General features: G+C 32.3%; 2 protein-coding genes across 7 annotated transcripts in view; one reads left to right on the top strand and one right to left on the bottom strand.

The window, feature by feature from the left end:
- The window catches only part of LOC111053904 (syntaxin-1A), a 132570-nt gene extending 117526 nt beyond the window's left edge, over positions 1-15044 (bottom strand). For 2 of the 3 annotated variants that reach the window (XM_022340843.2, XM_022340844.2), the window contains exon 1: positions 14841-15042. In XM_022340843.2, coding sequence (XP_022196535.1) covers positions 14841-14873 — 33 coding nt within the window. In that variant the 5' untranslated portion in view covers positions 14874-15042. Of the gene's footprint in view, positions 1-14840 lie in introns of all 3 variants that reach the window. The other variant, XM_022340845.2, reaches the window with a different exon arrangement.
- A 158-nt stretch (positions 15045-15202) lies between these two features.
- On the top strand, positions 15203-20778 carry LOC111053903 (GTP-binding nuclear protein Ran). Of its 4 annotated transcripts, none has more exons than XM_022340841.2 (5): positions 15203-15333; positions 16401-16672; positions 17507-17695; positions 19324-19494; positions 20478-20778. In XM_022340841.2, exons 2-5 carry the CDS (start codon positions 16433-16435, stop codon positions 20520-20522), a joined length of 645 nt encoding a protein of 214 aa, XP_022196533.1. In that variant the 5' UTR covers positions 15203-15333; positions 16401-16432; the 3' UTR covers positions 20523-20778. The 4 variants fall into 4 exon arrangements, with proteins under 4 accessions (XP_022196533.1, XP_022196534.1, XP_039293028.1 ...); XM_022340842.2 differs by having other exon boundaries at positions 15206-15333; positions 16404-16672; XM_039437094.1 differs by lacking the exon at positions 15203-15333 and adding an exon at positions 15827-15994 and having other exon boundaries at positions 16404-16672.
- Positions 20779-22914: the final 2136 nt, after the last annotated feature.

The raw sequence follows: 22914 nt of genomic DNA, 5'->3' as shown, positions 1-22914 counted from the left end.
TAAGAAATTATGTCACACAATCTGGGGCTAAAGCCGTGTCCACACTGAACAAATTTTGGGTAAATTTTATTATGTTTGACAAACAATATGTTTGCCCTTGGCCAGTGTGGACGCGTCACCAAACAAAATATTTGTAAGTGGTAAGAACAGGTTTTATGTTTTACAGCTGTCAACTCTGAAAATGTTTGGAAAAACAGTAATTTTTTTGTTTGACAAACAATGATTGTCCAAACTTTTTAAAATGTTTGTCCCTGAGCTCCTCAACAAACATGTTTGCCGAACATTTGTTCAGTGTGGACACGGCTTTACACCCACTCTAATCCATAGATTATTTAAAAAGTCGACATCTTCAGCTAAGTTGGATTTGCAAATTATTGTAGTCTCACGTAAAAATAAGGAGATGACATGTCAACAAGGATAAACATAAAATAAAATCCTGATTAATATATCATTATTAATAATATCCTTATTAGTATAATCAAAATGTTTGTTTCTCCTTAGAATATAGAATAATCTTCCCACGGATATTATTTTAAATGTCTAAATAAATTGAATTTGAGTTTGCCAATAATTTATTGTGAAGACCGGCAGTGAATGGGGTGGGTACTTGTCATGAAGGATAAATATTTCAAATAAGATAAATTCTGTCATATTTTCCTTCGCACGTGATGAATTTGGGGGAGGTAAGGGGTTAACACCCACATACAGCATCCCACCAAGATACAAAATCACCCACGCATAGGAACAAACAGAATCTGCAAGACGAGCGATATGTCGTGGGTGGTGTTTGGTGTAATATTGCATCCCACCCTGTATCGTATTAAGCCGTCCCTAATAATGGTAACAAGCAGGGCGATACAAATCTATCAACTACACGTGCGAAATATCGAAGAATAGAGTCAGCATCGCTTAATACTGTCAGCAGTCCTGATAGATAAACATGAGTGCTTTCCATTCAACCAATGCTGACAGATTCGAGTGAATCTTTCTGATTACTGTAGCAGAGTAGATATAATAAAGCCGACCGCTACCTACAAATCCAATTTATTGCATGTAATAAAGACGACCGACTGAAAGGGAAAGAGCTCATTCAGAAAGGATGAAAGAACCCCGAAGAAAAGAAGTAGGAGCTATTGTTACGTTCTGCAATGGATTTTTGGTGTGAGAATGTATTTATTACGAATACATTCTAGCTACACACAAATGTTTCAAATTATTTGATATTCAAATAGAATTGAATGAAAGAAAATAGAAGATTAAAATGAAATATTCAACTTGTTGTTATATAGGGCTACCATTTTTATTGAAATAAAAATATGGCATATTTCTACCAGCCTATTACATGGGAAACCATAGTTGGCTAGGTATTTTTCCTCCTTTCTTTTTTTTCAGCACACCCCGCCATGAAGCCTGTTTTTGTATTTTATTAGAAATTTATTTTTGATTGTGATTTACTTTCCGTTTTTGTGTTTTTCGTATTTAGCCATTCCTGTCAACAAAGGCCTACAATTATTGGATTAAGAATATTTTTCGTTTACCATTGAACATTATGAAAGTGATCACAAAATTACAGTCTATTAATGTGTGAACACTCCCATAAGAAATAAGGTATTCTTACTTGGTCGTCGGCGACGGTCACATAAACGAAGACTCACCTCAAGTAGGCATACACATATAGTAGTTTTTTTCATTTTTAATCATCCCCACAACTGATTGACTCAGTTAGCAAAACCCACAATCTAATATTTTTTCATATCTCCAACACTTTTATTTGTTATAAATTTACTTATTGTTTTAATAAGAACACTATTCAAGCATGAGTCTACATTTTTAGCTATTCTTCATTTGGTAATATTTTTTTAATTTATCTAAACATAGATTTATACTACTCTAGTTTATTTACTGCATGTATGTACCAATTTGTTATGCAATTGAATTATTTGTTGTTTTTTTAAAGCAATTATTCATCTACTTATATATTTTTCTCTAAAAATAGAGTAGCTTAACTACTCTAGTACAATACCGCAGGTAACTTACCAGATATTACAATATTTATTCATCTATAAAAACTATCCTTACCTTATGCTACAAATTATTATACTTCTATATATATATAAAAATGTTATGTTGGTTTGTGTGTAATGCAAAAACTCCAAAAGTACTGGACCGATTGAGTTGAAATTTTAACATGATATAAAATCCGCATCAAGGATGGTTTTTATCTACTTTTTACAATTTTCAGGGGCGCTACGCTCGCCCGAAAATTTTTAACTTTTTTGTTTATGGATTTTTCCGATTTTTGACTTCACATTCGGGGTCAGCTCGCGAAAATAAGTCGATTAAAAAAAAAAAAAATTGACCGGGCTCGCAGGGTGGCCCGGGGGGAGGGGGTGAAACTTTGGCCATTTTTGGCCAGATTTGAGCTGAGCGCTGCTGCAATCAAAGTGCAAAATCTGACCGCTAGATAGCGCGCATGTTTCAAAACGCAGCTTCAACAGGTTCGTGAGATATAGAGTACCGGTAAACTACACTCTTGATTACCGTATGTTTTCCGGTACAATTATTGGATTTCAATTACTTTCGCAATTCAGAACAAAGAAAGCATACCGATGCTTTTTTTTCGATAATAAATTCGTGTTTCAGTGCAAATAATCGTGTTATACAATAATATTTTTACATATATATTTACAATAATATATTACACATAACACAGATGTTCATAATTTATTTAACAAGCATAATATTTGTGGTTTCCCAACACATATTTTATATATAGTGGGGGCCACAGAAAAAAAAATAAACATTCAATCACAATGTGCCACTGCGAAGTGTGGCAGGGTACAGCTAGTTTCTTATAAAAATCAGACTCCTTTCCACACACAGGCTACAGCCTTCGTGGAGGAGAAGCATGATATTTCTTTTTTTCTTCACAATTTGTGTATGACTGTATTTTAATTTTGTCAATATTGTCTAATATCTACTCTAGTTGTTAGTGTCTAAGATTAGTTAAGTAGGTATAATAATAAAATCATTACAAATTTGTGATGTGTACACCATTGTTTGTAATTTTTCATGCAATAAAAATAATTTGATTTGATTTGATTTGTTTAGTTTAGAGATACGCATTGTAATTGTGTAATTTGTTCACATTTATAGGATGTTGAACTGTTTTCCTTTTCCTGTACATTAATGTTGATGAACAATTTTGAATGAACAGGGAAATTTTTAAGAAACATTTAATTTTATTTCAGTTTATATCCTACATGGATTGGTTTTTCATTCCGATTGCTTGGATTCAAATGATTTTTAGATATGTGGTAAATTTTTAGAGCAAATACAACTCTTCAAACTCAGTAACGAAAACATTATTCTATATTAACTTATATAAATCCAATGAGTAATTATATAAAAATGGAAAATTATATGAGCCCATGAACAGTTTGAATCAACAGATAAAAGGACTAATATAGGGAAAAAATTATAAATAACCAATAAATCGAAGGAGTACTTTTAGCGCTCAATCCTCTTATTTTTCCTAACAAATATTACTAGATAAGAATAAATATTCATACTTGATATATTGGAAATTAAAGGACTGTTGAGAGAAATATGATGATATAGACAGATACCCCTGGACTTGCAAATACAAGGTAATTTCTTCCATCGCCTATAAGCTGAATCAGAGAGATAGATGATACTGGACTCAATCATCTTGTATTCCAAACTTCAAATGAACTGAAAAGCTACAACGCAGACATTATACATGCCTGAATACTTTACGAAATCGAAAGTTATGAACGTAATACTAAAACCATCACCAATGAGCAGAATATAGATCTTTTGAACCAGACATAATTGCTTGAATACAAGATGCCTGAATATTTTGCAAGATTCTTGGAGGTTAACAGCAGTTGAAACACTATCTAAATTCAAAAATGGATCATGAATACATGTATTATTCTTGAGTACCAGTACAGACATTATTGACCGAGCGAAGTGAGGTCTAAGATTCAAGTCGACTGTTGTGCATTTCTCTTTATGTTTATATGTTTTTATGTTCCGCATTTACGGCGAAACGCGGCAATAGATTTTCATGAAACAGGTATATTCCTCTTTAAATTGCGCGTCGACGTACATACAAGTTTTTTAGGAAATTTTGAATTTTAAGGATAATATAAAAGGAAAAGGAGCCTCCCGCATACGCCAATATTAGAGTAACAGACTATAGGATTATTCATCATAAATCAGCTGTCGAGTGGATTATTAATTGCATGCAATGGCGCATGCAATTAATATCCCAATGTAATTTGGTAAATCAGCTGTCGTGTGAACTATTAATTGCAAGCGATGAGGCATGCAATATTGATAACTCGAGTGGCTTATTATTTTCTCCCGACTTTTCTCTGCTTTCAACTTAGTAAGCTTTTAATGATAATAGCATAGCTGTTTACAACAAATTATTAGAAGTCTAATGATAATAGTTATAATTAATATCAATAATTATTATCGATACAACATTTGAAACAGTCATTAGTTGTTTACACACCGATATCTCGCCGACATGCTGACATGAAAGGACATAATATTCACTCTGATGGAGGATGTATTTTTTTAACTGCGCGAGGTCTACTGTTCACAGAACTACTAGATATTTGATTTTTCATTATTCTTTGAATAAAGACATTATCATTGCATAATGCATTCATTCACTTATTCATAACAACGATTGAAATAAATTGCGGATTTGAACAAATCAAGCCGAAAACTGTTCTGATTCTAATGAATACAACACAGCTCATGTCCAATATGAGTTATAAGTCACAGTTTACAGCAGTAGTGAAGTTTACTTGAACAAAGTTTTGTATGAAATGAATGTATTTTGTGAACTTGAAGTCAAGTTTACAAGGATAGGAAACTTGAATAATCCACTATACCAATGCTGGCCCTTCTTCATGTTTCTTAGATGTTGAAATGGTTTGACTTTTGGATTCAACTTGAATATTGAAGGTACAATTCAACCTACAAATGGGAAAATGATATAAAATGTAGAATGTATAAAACCAACTAGATAGAAAAGTATGATGCAGGGAAAGTTTGAAAAGCAAGAAGAAAACTTTGTGATTAATTAGATTTTTCAATTTATAATTACATGTATTACATTCCTTAATCACAACATCAAATTAATGATTGGGAGAGAATCAACAGGATAAACCCAAAACTGTTCCTCTCCCTAATTTTGATAAAAATAGTCCAAATGAGGTTATGAAAACACTTTTATAAAGATCACAAAAATTTACAGTCCAAATATACATTATACTAAAAATTTTGTATCTCGGTTGATAAGAAAGATGAAACAAATTATTATTACACTTGAAAATGCATTAATAAATTAAAAAATATTAAAAAACTTGATAAATTTGAAGCCATAAAAATCACAAAAACATTCACTATCAGCATATGATTATTGATTGATATAATATGTTATATAATAACATGTATATTCCTTTGAGGTTATTAAAACTTGACTTTAAGTTTTCAAATTTGGCGAAATTGAATCAAACGTTAAGTAACTTTAATTAAAGTAAATTTGACTAATGTAAACCCTATTTAAAAGCCTGGCCACACAGAGAGCGATCTGCGGTCACAATTCATTAGGAGGATAATAGATCTCTCAAGATCTATTTATGTGTTACCAGGCCCTACAACGCTCATTCTTTGAAGGGATCTCAAATACAGACATTATTTCTAGAACAAAAATCTTCATAAAGACACTAGCTCAATTATTCCATATTAGAGCAGCAATTAGATGAATATCTTCATGAAGACAAGACCTAAATTATTCGGCAAGTGTGCGCGCGCATAGGACCTTAGCAGACATGTGGCATTTACGATAAGAATTTGAGTGAAGCACCTTGCTCAGTGGCTCAGTGCTCTCTCTGCTCTGCTGTGCTGCTACGGCTACAGCGTCGCAAAATGGGAAAATCAAATTAGAGTGAAGATCAGCAAACCGACGAGAGACTCTCAAAGCCCTCACAGATAAGCCAACTTCTTTTAACGGCTTCTCCAGGGAGATTCAAGCAAACGGCAATGGTCGGGACAGAAACCTACAAGGAAAAGGAGGAGGAATGGGAAAAGGAAAAGAATAGGAGGTCGAAGAACAAGAGAAGAGAGAAATAAATCGGAGGGAAATGCTGTTTCAAGCAGAATCCCTGGATATAACGTCCGGGATAAAATTGAATAGAAAAAGATTAGACAAAGTTTCACCGACATTCCTTCTATCCACATTCAGCCATTATGTCTGCATTTGAGATCTACTTCCACTTATTGATAAGGGGTTGATTGTTGTATTCGTTTGGAATTGAATCTTTTGAGGATGTTTTTTTTATTGAAAAACTGAGTCAATTTGATTGAGAATCGTTCTAATTTCCCTAGAGCCTCTTTTATAAATAAAACGAAGAAGTCTTGTGAAACTGTTACAACTGACCGTAGATTGTGCATACACAATCAGTCAAATGACGGAGTTATGACAAGAATTTTTCTGGTCGATAAAATTATCAACTGAAAAGACATGAGGTTGATTTGCATCTGCTCAATATTTCGAAAAGTGATGGAGACACAATTCATATCTATTTTTCAAAATCCCTCTGGGTGTAATTTTGTGCTCTACAACCTGAGACCAGGTAGAGCACTCTATTTCATATATAGATTCCAGGTACATGTGCAAACAATGTTCCTTGTATTTTGATAAACACCTCATTTTTAGCTCTAACCATAACCACCAACTTCTTTGTCCTCACATTGAAATTTGGCACAATGATATAAGTTCATGAGATCAAGTTCTATCGAAATCACCCGTTAGATGCACTTAGTTTAGTAGAGTGGTGCGCTTCAGGAAAGCTCAAGGATCACAATTTCAAACAGTTATAACTTTTGACAGTTTAACTTTTGGAGATCCGATCATTGTGTAAAAAGTTATAACCGTTTGAAATGTTTAACCTTGAGGTGTCCTTATGCGCGCCTCTCCACTAAACATGCAGTCCTGGTGCATCTAACGGGTGATTCTAGTAGAACATGATCTTATGAACTTATACCATTGTACGAAATCTTAATGTGAGGACAACGAAGTGATGATGGTTAAAGCTAAAAATGAAGTGTTTCTAAAAATACAAGGAGCATTGTTGGCATGTGTACCTCGAAATCTATATGAGATAGAGCGCTCTACCTGGTCTCAGGTTGTAGGGCACAAAATTACGCCCAGATGGATTTTGAATTATACATTATTGAATTGTGACAGTCGGAAGATATTGTTGATTAATGATGAAAATACAAAAATTCCAAAAAGGGTATCTTTTGAAATTTTACTCATTTTTGAGAAATTATAACTCGGTAAATTACACATTGAAGATGAGCTTATGAATGATTTAATTTTATTGAGAATTTAATAATCTAAAAAGAGCAAGAACGATTTTTTCTGTCCGATGACTGGATTTGGCGGAAATAGTTGAAAACTGGAAAATGAACCAAAAATACGAGGTTCTTGGGCCACCAATTATTTAGAAAGAGGGAATTTCACATGCAAAAATTGGTTCTCTACTTCTATTATTTATCCAAACAATATATTAAAAAATCAGAACTACAATATATAGTTCAAGCACACCCCCTTTTTCATGTCTATATTGACTGGAATACTGAGAATTTTACCAACCAAAACAATATTTTTACATTACTCCGTCTTTTCGTTAAACACACTATAGACGACTAGACAATCATAAAGATGTCTACGTCTACACTCGAATTAATAAAACTATTGCTTTAGAACAGTTTGAGAACGATATTTTCTTATGCTGTTACAATAAAAATGTTTTACTAGTAGTTCTGTGAACAGTACACCTCGCGCAGTTATAAACCACAGCCTCCTCTTATACTGTCCATCAGAGTAAATCCAGTCTGTATGTCGTGTAGGCGAGATATTGGTGTGAAAACGGCTAATGGCTGTTGGGGTTGGTGTATCAAAAATGCTAACATCAAAAGCTAATCTTCAATACTGGAAACAGGTCAGCCCGAGTTCAAAGCAGAGAAAGGTCGAGAGACAATACTATGTTATTTTTATTATTAATTGCATGATTTATTGCACGCAATCAATAGTTCATTTAATAGTGCTTAAAAATTGCATTCAATTTCAATAAGGCATGCAATTAATAGTCCACAAAGCAGCTAATTTTTTACCAAGTTACATTGAGATATCAATTGCAAGCGCTATTGCATGCAATTAATAATCCACTCGACAGCTGACTTATAATAAATAATTCTATAGTCTGATTTTTACGGTAATATATTGGCGTTGAAAAAGACTCCTTTTCCTTTTGTATTATCCTTAAACTGCAAAATTTCAAAAAACCTTATATATACGTCGACGCAAAATTCAAAAAGGAACATAAATGTCAAATGAAAATCTATTGCTGCGTTTCGCCGTAAATGCGGAATATAAATGTAAACATAAATAAAGAGAAATGCAAAACCGTCGACTTGAGTCTTAGACCTCACTTTGCTCGGTCAATTATAGTAAGATTGACGTTATAAAGTCACCTGATAATCAACATTGGTGTTGCTATTCTTGTCTGTCATTCGACGATTCAGATGGCTATAACCTGTTCTAGCTCCACAACGTTGCCAGATTGTTTTAGCACCTTAATTTATGACATTATTTGGGAATAAGTTCAAATATTTTCGAGACCATTTTGATTAAAGTTATTTTAAAATCAATGTTATTTTTTAGAAATAGTATGATCTTGTCGGGTATTTCTGCAATTTTAAATGAATTTCTGTGCGTTTGATTGAGATATTTGACCATAATCCTAAATTTAATTGAAATTTAATTATAATCAACAACCTAATTTTCAAGTAAAATTATTTGATACAAGTATTCAATGTCTGAATGCCGTATTCCCAAAATATATTCGAATTTAAATAAATGATCAACATTCATTTTTAAGTTAAATCGTTCGATTCAACAAGTAGTATAGAAATTTGAAAGTGCCATAAAAACGTTATGATTTCAAGTCTACTGTTCACTTGGAAATAGGGATTATTTGAGGGTTGAAGACATTACCAGGTAAAGAGGCATAATAGGCTACTGAAACTTGATTTCAAACGCGAAGCATTCATACTGAATGCCTAAAGATTAAATTTCATTGAACTTCTACTTCAAGACAACGAAATTGCCTCTTCTCAAGTTTTAAAAATGCAAAGCGCATTTTACTTAGCAATCGCTGAAAGAATATCACTTCAAAGACGTTATCGTATCAAAAATATTATGAAGAATCAGTCTAGAATTATCGATAGTGAGAATTTTTGAATTATTAATAATTAGCAAGGATTTATCATAACAATTGAATTAGTAACACATTTTGACGTTAAACTATGTCGGAAATAGGGCATTGAATATTCCATGAATAATTACAAGATGCAGTCTGGGCAAACAAGTTATTGTGACTTAGTAATTCACTAAATTCATTTATATTAGAAATATTAAAAATATTGAATGAAAAAAGACTAAGAAATTGTCAAAAAACCACTGATTTATTTATTGATAATTAGAAAGACCGGTTTCGGTTATTACACCATAAACACACAGTTTATCAGAGATTGACAATGGTGTAATAACCGAAACCGGTCTTTCTAATTATCAATAAATCAGTATATCACCATTTATCACCATAAACACACAGTTTATCAGAGATTGACAATGGTGTAATAACCGAAACCGGTCTTTCTAATTATCAATAAATCAGTGGTTTTTTGACAATTTCTTAGTCTTTTTTCATTCAATATGAATAATTACCACAATATCAACTTCTCAACTACACAAAAGTGAAAAAAAATATATATTAAAAAGTCTATCTCATTAAACTCAGTTTATTTTAAAGAGGGGCATATTAGTTAATAAAATTAACTAATTTTTCTGGTGAGTTTCGATGTATTGAAAGAGAGATATTTTTAAATAATGTTCTTATTTTAAAGACATTAGTCTTATGTAGGCTACGATTTCATACATAAGAAATGTATGACTTCGAACTGTCATAACTCCTTTGTCGATCGCTTTTGCTCGGTTAAAGCTCAGTTTAATTTTTTTTCTTTTTCTGGAGAATTGTTAAAAGTATCAAAAACCAGTGTGTTATTATTACATAAGAATCTTTGCTCAATGGATTAATTCAATAAAATTACACACATAATAAACTATAATATAGTTTAAAATATTATTAATAAAATATTATTTTATTTTTCATCATATTGGAAATTTGGTTTTAAGGGAATATTCAAACAAATTGAGTTTAAGCACAGTTTATGATATAGAATGAATCCTAAATACTATCACCTGGTCATATGGGACATATATTATATGAATCATATATTTATGTCATATTGATCAGGATTTTAGACTTTTTAAATAAAAAATCTGGTGTGGTACACTCACACAACTTTCCTTGCTCATTGAACTATTTAAAATTTTACATCTATTTTCGTTTAAAAACCTTTCCCCTTATTTTGATCAAATATTTCTCTTGTAAAAAAACATCCACGGAACAAAGTGCCCTTTTTATAACCCTACCTTAAAATTTCCAATATAGTTCGCTAAATAAACCTAAGCCTCAATATCAAACGAGAATAATTTAGGAGAAAAACATAATGAAGATTGACGGCAACATATTTGCAACTACGATCAGACTACTGTATATGTGTATATACAATTGTTTTCAGAGTACTTTTTCCTTTATGTAAATATTGTGAAATTCGATGTTTTTTTTTAAATTCGTCAAAACAGCTGTTCTACAGATGAAATATCTTGACTATGACTGTGTTCTTTTTATAAACTGCTCTACCTACCCACGGTATATGGAAGAAGAAAAAGTAAAAACCGTGTTCCTACCTACCTCATGCACGAGAAGGAGGTTACAAAGTCCATTTCTCAAGGATTGGGTGGACCCCCCATTAGTACCCCAGGAAAAAGACTCATGTCAGTTGATAGAGCTAATAAATAACTATACAGGGTATGGATTTGAAAAAAATTGTTAGAGCCGTTTTTGAGAAAATCGTGAAAAACATGGTTTTTTAGTAACTGTCATTTTTCTCAAGAATATTACGGAGCTCCTGCAATTTTCACAGAAATGAGACTCATGTCAGTTGATAGGGCTTATAAATAGCTATCCATGGTATAAATTTGAAGAAAATCGTTAAAGCCGTTTTCGAGAAAACCGTGAAAAACATGGCTTTTTAGTCATTATCCGCCATTTTTCTCAAGAATATTACGGAGCTCCTGAAATTTTCCAAGAAATGAGACTCATGCCAGTTGATAGGGCTTATGAATAGTTATCTATGGTATAAATTTGAAGAAAATCGTTGGAGCCGTTTTCGAGAAAACCGTGAAAAACATGATTTTTTAGTCATTATCCGCCATTTTTCTCAATAATATTACGGAGCTCCTGAAATTTTCCCTGAAATGAGACTCATTTCAGTTGATAGGGCTTATAAATAGCTATCCATGGTATAAATTTGAAGAAAATCGTTAGAGCCATTTTCGAGAAAAACGTGAAAAACATGGTTTTTTAGTAATTATCCGCCATCTTGGATTGAATTCTATTGAATTTCTTATTGTCGGGTCCTCATGGTATAAGGACCTTAAGTTTAAAATTTCAAGTCAATCGGTTAATTAGGAATGGAGTTATCGTGTTCACAGACATACACACATACACACACACACACACACACACACACACACACCACACACACACACACACACACACATACACACACACAGACCAATACCCAAAAATCATGTTTTTGGACTCAGGGGACCTTGAAACGTATAGAAAACTTGAAATTGGGGTACCTTAATTTTTTTTGGAAAGCAATACTTTCCTTACCTATGGTAGTAGGGCAAGGAAAGTAAAAAAATCTGGTGTGGCGCACTCACACAACTTTCCTTGCCGTTATGAAAATGGATCACCTGACGCTAGTGTTCCCGCGCATCTCAAGTCTACTATTCAAAGATTTGAGCCAGCTGGTGACAGAGCAATAACGCTGGAGACACACGAGGTGAATCAACAGTTGCCAACAGTTTGCAATAAATGGATAATCACATTTTCTCGAATTTCGAGCTTATTTTTAATTTTAGGTGAAAATGTTTCTGAACATTAATTGTAGAGATTCTCATGCTCAATCTTTTCCACTCGAAATTTTTTGTTTAAATTGTATCTGAAGCCTGATAATTGAGAATCTAAAATCAAACTTTGCATTGATAGGGCGGAGCTCCTGAAATTTTTACAGATATGGGACTTGTGGCAATTGATAGAGCTTATCGATGACTATTCTAGGTATAACTTTAATCAAAATCGTTGGAGCCGTTTTCGAGAAAATCGCGAAAAACCCGGTTTTTGACAACATTTTCGCCATTTTAGCCGCCATCTTGAATTGCATTTGATCGAAATTGTTCGTGTCGGGTCCTTATAGTGAAAGGACCTTAAGTTCCAAATTTCAAGTCATTCCGTTAATTGAGAGATGAGATATCGTGTACACAGACGCACATACACTAATACACACACACACAAACACACACACACACACACACACACACATACAGACCAATACCCAAAAACCACTTTTTTGGACTCAGGGGACCTTGAAACGTATAGAAATTTAGAAATTGGGGTACCATTATTTTTTTCGGAAAGCAATACTTTCTTACCTATGGTAATAGGGCAAGGAAAGTAAAAATTCAATGAACAATATTTTGTCTTTGAACAATCTTTGTCATCGACAGAAAGATTGTTTATTTTATATTTGTTGTCAATATTAACGTTAGCTTCTCTCTGTTTCTAATAACAAACGTGCCGCTTGTGCGACAGATAAAAATATGTACTTGAAATGGCTTTCATGTTTGGCATTGACTGAGTTTATATTAATACCCAAAATTTAGCATTTGGGAGAGAGTTCGTTCATTAGGACTGTGAGTAAAGTCCGGCTGTTCTGGTGAAAGGAATAGATTTTGCTCTTGTTTTATAATACAGTTTTCCTGTCGCAGTTCGGGCAGTTTAAAGAGAATTGTATTATTGAATAAGACGGGATCTGAACCCACTTCATTAGATCAGTTATTTTGATTTTTAATTAATAATTAACGTCGCGTTTCAACCAGTGAATGCCAAAGGGGGAAGCCATCTTCAAAAGATAGGTGTTATCCTATTTGAGTTTTATTTGTTAATATTAATCATAACCACAAAGATTGTATCTTTAGCAGCAGCGAGTAGCTTTACCATTAATTTCATTTTAATATTGTTTCTTTATAATAAAGTAATCTTGATTGTTTTAATGTATATATCAAAAAATATGCATTAAATTATATAGTAGACTGTTCACCTTTTGTTTTATTTTTATAACCACCAAAACATATTACATTATAGTAGTTCTTTTCCCACCATCACATATTTGGTAAAGGCATTAGCTTACATAGTTGTTGAAGGCGTCTCATCTTCCTTACAATACCATAACTTAATTTAATTTAAAGTTTAATTTTTTAAATGACCTATTTAAAGAAAGAACAATAAGTTGAAGCAGGGATTAGTTACTGGTCGACATCAGAGTTTAATACAATATAATTTCTTTATCTAACATCTCTATGTCTTGACTTTATTACCTTAATAAATTAATCTAAGTATCAAATCGATTTCTATAAAATAGAATAATTTATTTTTAAAACTTCTATTTAATTAAAATTTAAATCCAATTTTCATAATTCCATGTCATCTTTAAAGTTCTAATTAAAGTTAGCTTACATATATGCCTATAGTAAAATTGTATTAATTGCTGTGACAATAAGGATCTCAATAAAATTAGGATATTTTACATGTCTTTATAATTTTTTTTTGTAAATTATATATGTATTTCAAATGAATAAACCTCTTTCCAATTGCACAAAGTAAGCATTTTTCTTGAATCAACAGCCACAGACCACTATAAAGTGTTCAACTTAGTTATTAATTATGACAGGGAGCGAATATTTCAAGTTATCTATAACAGTATCCTGAAATGTCTTGATATACATTGACCTAACCTGTTGATCAGACAGCTAGCTAACCTAAAATAAAATGAGTCTCTCCTGATGTAAAGAGCAAATAAGAATTAATATAGCATGTTTTCTTAATTGATAACATTGATGTACATAAAAAATTATGACAACATAGATTGGTAGCTGTCATAGACCTTGGGGTTGAATGCTCATGCAAGCAATCACAAAACCAATAAAAACTTGAAGTTCAAGACAGAAACATTTCAAAATTCAACTTAAATTATGATAATCAAGTGTTTTTTGTTTTTTTTTTTAACCATCAAGTGCCTCTTTCATAGTGATTCAGATGTAACTAAATATTAAATCATTAGGTTATATTTTACAGGTTAATTTGGATTTACCAGCTTATTAAAATACTGACAACTATACCAAACACTAGTGCTGTACATATTCTAACAATTAAAAAAAAATTTGGAGTTGACATTGTTAATTCAACCAATGTAGTTTGAATTTTAGTGAGGTACGATCAAATAGCTCAGGGGGTGGGGCACGGTTTGGTGTAGGATTAGGCTCAAAAATAGCATTATTAAATACATTCAATAAATACGTGATTAACATCATTAAATTCAACTCCTAATAGACTTCTAGATTGATGAACAAACATAAATATATCTTAATTTTTTTCTAATTCTAAGAAAATTGAAAATATTTTAGTTTTAGGCTAAGGTAGGTTGTGCAGACGAGCACAGATTTTGTCTATTCGACCGGCAACAAAACTTACCGCTTTCAAAGCTGCTAGCCTATCCTTCGTCATCTTCTAACTTTCCGAATACACAAGGATAATTAATTTCGAATTAAACAAAAATCCCATGCACGATAATCTTCATGTGAAGACACTACTACACTAATAAAGACGATACGGACACTAAACTTCAGACGATGGTAAAAATCGATATGCTCCTGCAATGCCGTCTGTCAATGTGCGACTGCGCTCATGACGTCATGGCGTCACAGTCATCCAAATCATGAATTGAAATAAATTGTGTTAGTAATGTAATGAAAAATGAATTATTTAATATTGAATAATTAAATTAAATATTTTTATTGTTGTGATTTGATGAGTTTTTCAATAATTTGATAATAATTACTTTTTATATAGAGGCAGGTCCGTTTGAACAAGGTGGTGAAACACTTGCACACGAACAAACACTTCCTACTTCGTCCGTTCTCTCATCTGAAACACCATTGTGGACCGTAACGTCTTCTATTTCTAGGTAGGTTTTATCAATCAATTTTGCATTCATCTTTAAATTTTCGTGTATGAAACTATGTTAAAATTTTTATTATGATCCAATCTATCTAATAAGCCAAGAAATTCCATTGAATGACATTTATTATCTTAGAAATGAGTTGAAGTATTCGGTCGGCTCAAGCTATTTTCCTGTGGAACGGTTAATGGCGCCATTTCACAAAGGAATCTTATGATTTCAATTTAGTATCCATTATATTTTCCTTGTTTTAATTATTTTTATCCTCATTTTTCTCTTCTACTTATTTATTAACAATTAAAACTATTTTTGATATTTTTTCCCAGTTTCTAAAAATTCGGCCGGTTTTTTGTTAGAGTTGATCATGAACTTGTTTGTCTAAAGTCCTGTTTTTTCATTTTCTCTTTTCTACCACTATTATCCCTTCTCATTCCTGTAAGATTTTGTATTTTTAAAGTGTTGTCTATCTGTGTTAAGATTTCATAGAAAGGAACAGTCTATTTTTGGGGGTTGCAGTAAACTGCAGCTGCACTGCGTATAACCTTGTACGGCGAAGTAACGGTTGTCATAAACAAGATAATTAAATCTTGTGTAATATTCATTGTAATCGTGTTCTTAGTTATTGCAAATTGGATTTTCTCGTGAATATTTTATAAATTTATTTACCGTTAGTAATTGTACTTTATATATATGTTCATCAATTCATTAGAATTTTCTAGTGGGGTTTGTTACTAAATTTATCAGTTATTCATCAAGAGTAATCTGCAATTTTACATATTTGAGAATTGATTTAGCTCATCAAGACTGCAAAGATTTAACATTATTTGACCGTACGGTAATTATTGCGAAAGGCAATTTTAAATTAAAGGTTATGTTGTTACTAGGCATACCTATTTTCATTTGAATTATGTAGTTCAATCCTTTAAACTGGTTAGTAAATAATTATCTACTGCTCTTTCATAGGACACAAATAAAAATAATAGTTTGCATAATATAGCTTAGTCCCTGCAACTAGGTTGACGATTGTGCCGTTTATTTTTTAGTTATCTAATTCGTTGATCGTTTTGTTTCAGAAGTAACCGTAGTCAAAAACCTCAAATTCATAATGGAAGAACAGGATATGCCAACATTCAAGTGTGTGCTGGTTGGAGATGGTGGTACCGGCAAAACTACATTTGTCAAACGACATCTTACCGGAGAATTTGAAAAGAAGTATGTTGCCACCCTTGGAGTTGAAGTTCACCCTCTTGTATTTCACACAAACAGAGGTGTGATTAGGTTCAATGTGTGGGACACAGCTGGCCAGGAAAAGTTCGGTGGACTTCGTGATGGATATTACATTCAGGTTAGCCTAGTTGGTTATTACTAACAGTGTAGCTTTTTCTGCTTTTATTAATCCTCCATTATGTAGTCCTTTCAAATGTGGCTGATATCCATTAGTTTGTCATAATTGGATTATGCGCCTTAGATCTGCCAAGATATCCTTAAAACTGTTCTTTTGGCAATCTTCATGTTCTCAATCTTGATCATTTGTTAGAATGTAATAAGTCATTGTAGGTAGGCTACTTAGAGCTAACTGAAATCATAATTAACGCAAGTTTATTTATTCTTATTGTGGGCTATCATATTTTTTCAACTTATTTTTCTTCTAAATGCTCATCCAATTTCAAAATTATTAAATTTTATCTAAATCCAATACACGTTATTGGTTAAAGCTGTTAAATCTATTAAATATGTTGGAAAATGCAAACCAGTAATGCTAACACATTTTCTAATCTTGTTGCTATTCTCATGTTACAGTCTCTATAAATGCACTCACGCTTCAAAATATATTGAGCCCCTCTAACTTATTCAATTATTATATTTCTGAAGTTCAATGTCAAAAACGTCATACTCCATTATTAATCCTTTTATATACGGTCCTGTAGTCTAAGTCTGCTAGTTTTGAATTTTTGCTTTTTTCCATAATTTACTTACATATTTTTTCAGTTGAATACTATTATGTAATAACGTTTTATTTATACGTAAAATGTAGCTAAATGTTTTATTTGTTTATTTTTTTTAAATTAGTCTTCAACATTGTTTTTAGTGAAAAGCTGTTATTGAATAAATGAAACAATAGAAATTCAATTTGTATAGCCTAAATAATACAACTATAGTTTTGTTTAATCTGTCACAGGGACAATGCGCCATCATTATGTTTGACGTAACGTCAAGAGTCACCTACAAGAACGTTCCCAACTGGCACAGAGATTTAGTGAGGGTTTGCGAAAACATTCCCATTGTACTATGCGGCAACAAAGTAGACATCAAGGACAGGAAAGTCAAGGCCAAGAGCATAGTCTTCCATAGGAAGAAGAACCTTCAGGTAAATACGTATTTTGCTTAATTTCAATCAACTATCATTTGCATCTCAAATAAAAATTTATTTTAAAACAATATCATTGTATTTGATAGGAAGATGAATCTTCAGGTGAATAACCTTCATGCTTTTCTTAAACTATTCACCTATCATTAAGATAATCGTATAGAAATTAATCTGATTTTTTTCAGTTTAGACGAATTTTGAAATGTAAAGATCGTCTACACATAACTTCTATTCAAATAATGTTATTTTTATTTAATCTTAAGAAATGAATAGATACATATGATTCGTTCTCAGTCCAAATTCAAGAGTTGTCTTTATATACTTGATATAATTATCAAACCACTTTCACGTTGATTAAATATCTAACTAGCTTGAGGAAAATTCCAATTTCTATGAGTTTTCATTTTAACGCGATAAAGATTAGGGAAAGAACTTTGATCGAACTATAGTACACCGAATTTCTATTTTTGGCTCACAATCTCAAGAATAATAATCTTGCAGCCGTTTTTATCTAAAACATTTTGAATTTATTAATATTACTTTTTCTAAAGCTCATTACCTGTTGAATTTCTAATGGAATCTCTAGAACATTCTGATAACGATATTATTATAGTATAAATCATTCTACTACTAATGACCTTCACTATTTGCAGTTTATTTTATTGATAAGATAATTGAATATATGCTACGATGCTATGATTCATGAAAAGTCATTTTTATTTAATAATCAATTCACGTTTTAAAAATATCTTCCAAGTAGGCCTATTCTAATCTTTGGCTTGAATTTAAATGTTTGTGTTTTAATTGAATGAAATCACAACGCAAATTGATCCACTAATCATAAGGAGAGTGGTACTACTTGTTTTAATAAATCAGATAATTCATTTTCTCAAAGTTGATGTGAACCATATTATTATTTTATTCTACAAGTACATAATTCTGGAAATTGTAACAGAATTATTAATCACCTATAAAATATAATTCATTTTAAATGGTTTTCATCTGTAGTTTTTTGAAAAGTAAAAGCTGATTGGTTGAGCTGTAAGATATAAAGGCTTATTATTGTGTTCTAACGTTTCAAGATGTTTTGCAATAAATTATATCAAATTTAAGAATGAGTTTCGTTGATTTTCAGATAAAAAGCTATTCTTTTAATTACAATTGCTGTCAATAATTCAGTAAAAGTTGAAATTTATTTTATGTTTCCAAGTTATATCTTGCAAAAGCAAGCTAATGTATTTGAATGACTTTCGGCAGCGAATTTTGTTGGATTCAATTATAAGAATCCATTGATAATTTGAATGTTATTTACTCCACGTCTTGAGTTTTGTCAGAAAATAGTTTGTTTGAAATGATATTGTATTATTTTGAAATTCTAAAATTTTGGTTGTATATTTTTGGGCTCGAATTGATAAAGTGAAGGAACACAACCTACTTTCGTGGTTAAGTGATAGAGTGGACATTACTGTCCAAACTTCGTCACGTCAATAAATAATAAAAGTTATTCTATTCTAAAGCTCGGGAAAGGGATAGTTTTGAGCCAGGCCTGTTGGTCGTTTTCTGATCATGTATATGATTTGTTTATGGTATGGTAATGTGTGTGATTAAGAGTGTGCTTTGTGTTGTAGTACTACGACATCAGTGCGAAAAGCAACTACAACTTCGAGAAGCCGTTCCTGTGGTTGGCAAAGAAGCTGATCGGTGACCCCAACCTGGAGTTCGTCGCCATGCCCGCCCTCCTCCCTCCCGAGGTCACAATGGACCCCCAATGGCAGTCGCAGATCGAAAAAGATCTCAAGGTGAGTTTCTTTATCTAAAGATATGAGTTTTATCTCACTGAGCTTTTTTCCATATTTCATAATACTGAACATTTTCTATGTACTGACTTAATTTAAAGATTGACTCTGGTCTCAAAATTGATTTTATCATTATAGTAATAATTATTTATAATAAAGAATTGGTAATTACTTGATTAACTGATCAAATAATGACTAACAATGAGATATCAAACCACAGGTCTATTGAATGTACATGGAAATTCATATGTACTATACATTATCAATTCAATTCATTCGCTCAAGATTTATCATCGTAAGCTGTAACAATTCAATTTGAAGTGCAGTATTTAGTTCTTGATTTTTTTTCGAAAATTAAATCAATTTTTAACACTTGGTTAATTGATGGCTTGGAATGGACTTGAAATTGTGAAAGTATCAACTCACGGAAGTCTGAAGATCTTTTAGCCTGAAGTCTAGACTGCTTTACATGATAATTATATTCCCTTCACCACCATTATAATTATCAGTAGCCTACTTTGTTTAATTCTTTGTGATAAATTTCATCACTTCAAAGTCCTGAAATAAATTCAATTGCATGTTAATTCATGGGATTGTTTGAATTATTTCTAATTCATATATAATTATATTGAACGATAGGCTTTTGAAAGTAGTTAGTTGAGAAGATCTGCTCCTTATTCAAATTCAAATTGTAATGATCAGTTGTTGATTTACATATTGTTTTGTATAATTTTACAAAAATTGAGCGTCATGACGTTTCTATAGTGAGATTGACTCCAAACTGTCAGAATTTGTTGAATGGGAAGCACGAAACACTGGTGTTATTTGGAATGCTGGGATTTCGAAGTGATCTATAGATCAATAGAGTTATTAACAGATGAATACTGCTAACACCGATCTTATTCGAAATTTGTCAGTATTATTTCTCTGGTTATTCCATCTATCAATTGGGTATTTATTATTTATTTTTTGTATTTTTATTACAGGAAGCTCAGGCCACCGCCCTTCCCGAGGATGATGAAGATCTGTAGAATGTTTAACATCATTTTGGACACTAATGTGAAACTTGAGTTACGTGATTTAAATGAAAATCAACCGTGCGAACTTGTTTTATTTACGTTTTAAGTTGTGCATAATCCTGTTTGAACAATTTTTTTTATCTAGTTATTACAAAAATGCGTTTACTCTTGAAATAGTTCAGTCTAATCTAATAATGTGAAGCCATATTCGCTGTTAAATAAATGTTTACTGGAACTTGATTACAATAATTAAATCTCTGACAAGTAATTTCGTTTATTTGTATAATCTTATTTTACAGGATATTATTCATTCAAGATTATCATATTACATTTATTCAAATGCTAATTAATTAATAACTATCATTAAACGAAAATTCAAATTAAATGCTGCAAATCACCCTCTAATATTTGCAGTAGCAGAAGACTTCGGGGTGATTTACAGCATTTAATTTGAATATCCTTTTAATTATGATTAAAAGAACTTGAGTCTGGTAGAAAGGTATCAGTTGAAAGACATTTTTTGGATGACTCAGAAGTTTGAGAAACCAGTTGTCGCTGCAAGATTGACAACAGTCACATTCAAATCTGTTTATTTATGAAATCTTACATATTTACAAAATATAAAAGTTATGAATTACATGAATAAATTCTCCCTGCCTGGATGATTTGTCCGTGTGCAGGGAGGAGTCGCAAATTATCAGACAGAAGGCAAACACTAGCAATAATAAAATAAATTACAAACTATGAATAATTTGAAAGAATAATAAGAGAATAATGATTTTTAAAACTAAAGATAGGAAAAAATAAAAAGTGTCAGCTCGATGGCGGTTAAAGGGCGGGCTGAGTTAGGAGTAATATAACTTTATTAGCGTGGTATTGTGTGTGATATTTGAATGGTATTTTATGTTTAGAACTATAAATATTCATTTATATGGAGAATGTAGAACAGCCTCCCCAGCATCTGAACCGATGCAGAGCAGCCACCCGCTCACTCTCCGCTTGTAGACGGCAACGCTAACCCCCTCAGTAGTTGAAATCTCGGCCGGTACATTACGGTAAAGCCAATGAGCTAAATTAAAACAGTTTTCAAGTTGAATTACTTAAACGGGGAAATTGAATATTTATATGCAATCTGTTTCTAGTGGTATAATAGCCTAATGTTGAATTTCATTGAAGACAAAGTTACTTTTTTTTATAAAGACAAGTAAATTTTTTAGAAATAATTGTTTTATATTTAAAACAGGGAATTCTTGGAAAAGTAAATGTGTTGGATATCTATGATTTTTGGCCAATAGTGTTTCAATAAGTGGTCTCTGTGAGACCGCAATAGGACGCAGGACACCCAAGGAGGCACCGCCCCACGCCAAGATTATGGCATACTCAAGCAATGTCTGCACATATGCATAGCAGACAGAGCGACAGTGTCCAGCACTCAGGACCCTTCCCAGCTGTGCAAAGGCATAATTCATTTTACGCAACCTCTGCCCAACTACTGCACATGGGCCACCCAACTCAACTTGTGGTCAAATATGATGCCAAGATATTTGTGAGTTAATACTTGTTCTATCTCAGGACAGTTACAGTCATTGGAGAATGGGTCACCACATGAATGCATCATGGGCCCGTGGCTATTACGAAGGAATATAGGTAGACACTTGGATTTCGAAATATTAATTGACAACACATTGTTGTCAAACCAATTTTTTAGTTTAACGAGATCAGAGGAAGCGTTATTGAATGTTTCAGTCCATGTGCAGCCTGTAGACACAAGTGCCGTGTCATCGGCAAAATATTGACCATGTAGGTGCAACCTGGAAATGTTATTGATGTAAATGAGGAAAAGTAGAGGGCCCTAGGTACTCCCCTGTACCACTCCATAATCAACTGCAAAAAAATCACTGTCTGTGCCATTTAATGATATTATCTGTGTTCTATCCTTCAAAGTAGCTTGTAAACCATCTTAAGGTGAGATTCTTGAAGCAAATTGCTTCAAGTTATGCGAAAAGTATATTCCTATCTATTGAATCAAAGGCCTTGGTTACATCCAGAAAAGAAATTGAAACGTGTTTATTGCTAGATTGTGTGGTAACATACTTGTTAATTCCAAAAAGAGCATCAGATGTGTTTTTAGAGGTTCTAAAGCCGTACGGTACTGGTTGTTAGAAATTATATTGTTGTCTAAGTAGTCATTGACTTGGATTTTCACGCATTTCTCAATTATTTTAGCAAGAGCAATCAGAAGGGAAATTGGCCGGAAGTTACTTATAGTTGATTTTGAGCCAGATTTGTATATAGGTATAACTCTAGCCAATTTGCAAGACTCCGGAAAACTGCCAGAGGAAATACTGAGATTAATTATGTATAAAAGCGGGATGAGCAGCCCATGCACATTATCCTTAAACAG

Source organism: Nilaparvata lugens, chromosome 10 (genome assembly GCF_014356525.2).
Source record: "Nilaparvata lugens isolate BPH chromosome 10, ASM1435652v1, whole genome shotgun sequence".
Classification (NCBI taxonomy): Eukaryota; Metazoa; Arthropoda; class Insecta; order Hemiptera; family Delphacidae; genus Nilaparvata; species Nilaparvata lugens.
The sequence above is the reverse complement of the archived record's forward strand: the minus strand, read 5'-3'. Positions and strand labels throughout refer to the sequence as shown.

Bases quoted from the DNA above. Each gene is read 5' to 3' on its own strand.
- LOC111053903 (XM_022340841.2), top strand. From the start codon at position 16,433: ATGGAAGAACAGGATATGCCAACATTCAAGTGTGTGCTGGTTGGAGAT. The intron at 17,696-19,323 runs GTAAATACGTAT...TTTGTGTTGTAG, and splicing joins ATAGGAAGAAGAACCTTCAG to TACTACGACATCAGTGCGAA. The intron at 19,495-20,477 runs GTGAGTTTCTTT...TTTTTATTACAG, and splicing joins AGATCGAAAAAGATCTCAAG to GAAGCTCAGGCCACCGCCCT.